Below are 3,787 nucleotides of genomic sequence, written 5' to 3'. Positions count from 1 at the left end.
TAAGAACTATTAATGGGCTCCAGGTTATTTAAAAAAAAAATTATAAACATGTAAATTGGAACTTTATGGCTCCTTTACATGCCCAAAGTGAAAGCTCCATCGACACTTAAAAGGGTAAACTCTTTTAACTTTGGTTATACTTGACTACTTGTGTGATGGACTTGAGCGTGATAGGTATGTTATATCGGATAAAGCAAAATCATCATGGCTACAAGTATTTTCATGGTGTCTATAATGCACAGACAAAATTAGGGTGACGGTTGGTGATTGTCAGAAAGAGATGGCCCTCATCGACACCACATTCACTAGCTTGCACTGAACTAAGCCACCATTCTATTAATTGTCAGAACTTTTGTGATATGTTATTTGATATAGCTAAAGTAATATTTAATCCTTTATTAAATAATGCTCAAGATTTGGAATTGATTTCAAGATTTATAGATTATCTTGTGAAAGAATATATTAAAAATTTAAATGAACAAAACCGACCTTTCTTCTTATGCGCTCTTTGACAACTCACATGATTATAATATTTCCTCTTTTTGCTTTTACCTCATTCAAAGTCGTTAGCTCATCAAGATGTTTGATAAATGATGGTATAAAGTCACATATCTAGAGAGAGAAGGATATATCTTATGAAATCTATATAGAAGTGTAAAACAGTCGAGGAGCTAGAGCTAGTGATAATGCATGGATTCAAGAAACTGGTTCTATCAACTATGTCTGCAATTCTTCTTGCACTTCATCTTATACCCTTTGTTGTATCTTCATCCAACGAAAACCATCTCATCATTCCTCACAAATACATCAAACAGGATTCCGATAACCACAAGGTAAGTAACAAATCATGCCTCTCAATGTTGTTTTTTCATTTGGTTTTTTCTGGTGTCTGTTTGCACTGATTAGGCTTACTGCATGATCGATGGTGCAGATGAGTCCACGTTTGATATTTGAAATAAAGATTCATGGGATTCTGTTATGGGCTTCCATGGGGTTCTTGATGCCTCTTGGTGTACTCATAGTAAGAATGTTTAACAAAGAAGATTGCAGCCCCAGAAAGCTTAAAGCTATCGTATACATTCATGCTATTCTGCAGGTGATCTAATTTTTTTGTTTCTATTACAGCATTCAAGATCAGATTTCTTTCCATAACCTTTCTCACTTTAGGGGAATAAAATTGTATTTTTTTTGTTCAAAATCACATGCCTTTATCATTTAGGGGTTTGATCTCTTTTGCCTTTGCCATCATTGCTTCACTTTAATCATGCATTTGAATATTAATTAGAGAAGGACGAGTGATGATGATTGCTGTGACCACAAGTTTAGGTGGTCTATCACATCAACCAGATTACCTTTAATCCATATTGCGTTAATCTTTCTTTAGGCTTTTAATGTAAAAAGTAGGGGTAATCCCCATGCACCAAAGTCCGTTATATTGCGATGTTTGGTGAGGAATTATTTAACGTTCTTTATCTCTTTCTCTTTGCAAAAAGGCTGTGTTCGTGACTTCCCACTCGCAAATGACTAACTTTATGGCTTTCCCATTCAAATTACAACACTAATCTTCGGAGCTTGTGAAACTTTCTGACAATAAAACTTGTTGAAAATTCACAGAAACCAACATAGCATCATGATAAAATTAATTTCCCCACTAAAGAAAGTGTAAATCAAATCGATATTGATGATTGGTATTTATTATTTTGAATGTATGTGACAAGATACTTGCAGTGCTTCTTGCATTCGCTGGAGCAATCATGTCTATAACGAGCTTTGAAAACTCATTCAACAACAATCACCAGAGAATAGGTCTTGCACTTTATGCTGCCATCGTGGTGCAAACGCTTGCAGGGTTTCGAAGGCCTAAGAGGTAGCGATTACATTCTTAATTACAAGAAAAACTATCTGGAAAACCATGGTAATTAAACAATAACAAAATATCTGCTGTTTGGCAGGGGGACTAAAGGAAGGACCTTATGGTACGTTTTCCACTGGATATTAGGGACAACAATCTCACTAGTTGGGATCGTGAACACCTACACAGGTCTAAAAGCATATCACAAGAGAACATCCATGAATGCAAGGATTTGGAGCATACTCTTCACTGTTGAGGTCTCTTTCATGGCTTTCTTCTACCTATTTCAAGAAAAATGGGGTTACATGCAGAAACAAGGAGTAAAATCAGGTGATGAACCGGTCATAGTGATACCTTCTCATCACGTGGAGAATCAAAAAGAGGTATTACCACCTCAGCCATCCAGGAAGAGTAACTCATTAGGGAATTACTTTGCCAAAAACAATGCTTTAAAGAAGTTATTTCAAGTAACGTAAATAGGTATTGGGGATTTTTGGTTTTATGTAAATCATTCCATGCTTGCACAGTTGCACTCATTTGAATGGTGATATTGTGTGATTTGGTAACAATTTGTGCTTGTACATTTTAGAGAGAAGAGATAAAACTAGGAAGACCAACTTATTTCTTGTCATATGATTTGAATTGCTAAGATTGTATGTGCATATTATAGTCACTATTAGAAAAACGCGACTACAACACAATAATGCCCGTTGTATACCATGTGACTACAAAACAAAACACCAATGTTTTGCATAATAGTTTAAGAAACAATGTAACAAGCTTTTTTTTACCATCGACGTATTAGTAATTACTAGTTGCTTAATCTATTTTATTATATATATATATATATATATATATATATATATATATATATATATATATATATATATATATATATATATATATATATATATATATATATATATCATGATCGTTTCTGAATAGATCTTTTTCCCAGAGAGATATCTTCAATTCGTTTTAACTACTCACTTTTAACCATGTGCGTCAATATTGCCATGGAGCCTTACAACTAAATGTATTCAGATTCATTACTAACAATCATATTCACATCTCCCTGTGAATTCGTTGTATCTACCCACTTTTAACTACTTCAAGACCAACTAAACCAATATATTGTACAATCTATCTAAAAAGTTTTAATTTGTTAGTATAATGTTTTTAAGATGTGATAACTTTTTTATTTTTAACATGTAAAATTCTGCTATAAATAATTATTTGTTATTTAAAAAATAGTTTCTTTTAACCTAAATAACAACTTCTTTTATCACAAAAAAAGGAAGCCCAAAATCAATCGGGGGTGGCAGAAAGGTGTTGAGGTTGAAAGATATTATGAGGTGTCGAAGTCCTATCTAGGTCTTTCTTAGTGTCGAAGTATGTTTGTATGTTTGTTTATTATAAGGGCATTTTGTATCGAAGCTTAAGAGTCTTAGTCCCTTATATTTTTTGTACGCTTTCCTTATATATATATATATATATATATATATATATATATATATATATATATATATATATATATATATAGGATGAATCCTAGAGTTAGAGAGTAGTTTTTGCATTCGACTTGTACTCTTTGAAATTTCTCTGTATTTTCCAGAAAGCGTAATCGAGCCAACCAGATTATATTTAGAACTTGTGTTCTTAATTCTTTCTTGACTCTGATCTCGTATTACATACTCGATTAAACCGTAACTACATTTGGTATCAAAGCAGGATTCATTCAGTTTTGATCTGATTTTCTTAAGTTTTCAAAAGGTTTTGAGTCTCATTCTAGATTCAAAATATTCCGCTCTTTTGATTCTGAAAATCATCACAGATCATATGTTTTGATTCGATTCTGCTTACGGTTTGTTAGATCGAGTATTTTGTGTCAGTTTTCTGGAAGTTTTGTCAATCAAATCTCAATTTCTAAAGCTT

The 3,787-nt window shown here is 32.7% G+C and overlaps 1 protein-coding gene across 1 annotated transcript; it reads left to right on the top strand.

Annotated features, from left to right (window-relative positions):
* Positions 1-557: 557 nt before the first annotated feature.
* LOC145163631 (Cytochrome b561/ferric reductase transmembrane protein family) lies at positions 558-2,556 on the top strand. The gene is made up of 4 exons (XM_079082447.1): positions 558-833; positions 932-1,096; positions 1,719-1,867; positions 1,953-2,556. Exons 1-4 carry the CDS (start codon positions 687-689, stop codon positions 2,326-2,328), a joined length of 837 nt encoding a protein of 278 aa, XP_078938573.1. The 5' UTR covers positions 558-686; the 3' UTR covers positions 2,329-2,556.
* The last annotated feature ends 1,231 nt before the right edge of the window (positions 2,557-3,787 follow it).

Source organism: Lactuca virosa, chromosome 1 (genome assembly GCF_052849685.1).
Source record: "Lactuca virosa cultivar CGN04683 chromosome 1, Lactuca_virosa_CGN04683_v6, whole genome shotgun sequence".
In the NCBI taxonomy this organism is placed as follows: Eukaryota; Viridiplantae; Streptophyta; class Magnoliopsida; order Asterales; family Asteraceae; genus Lactuca; species Lactuca virosa.
The sequence above is the reverse complement of the archived record's forward strand: the minus strand, read 5'-3'. Positions and strand labels throughout refer to the sequence as shown.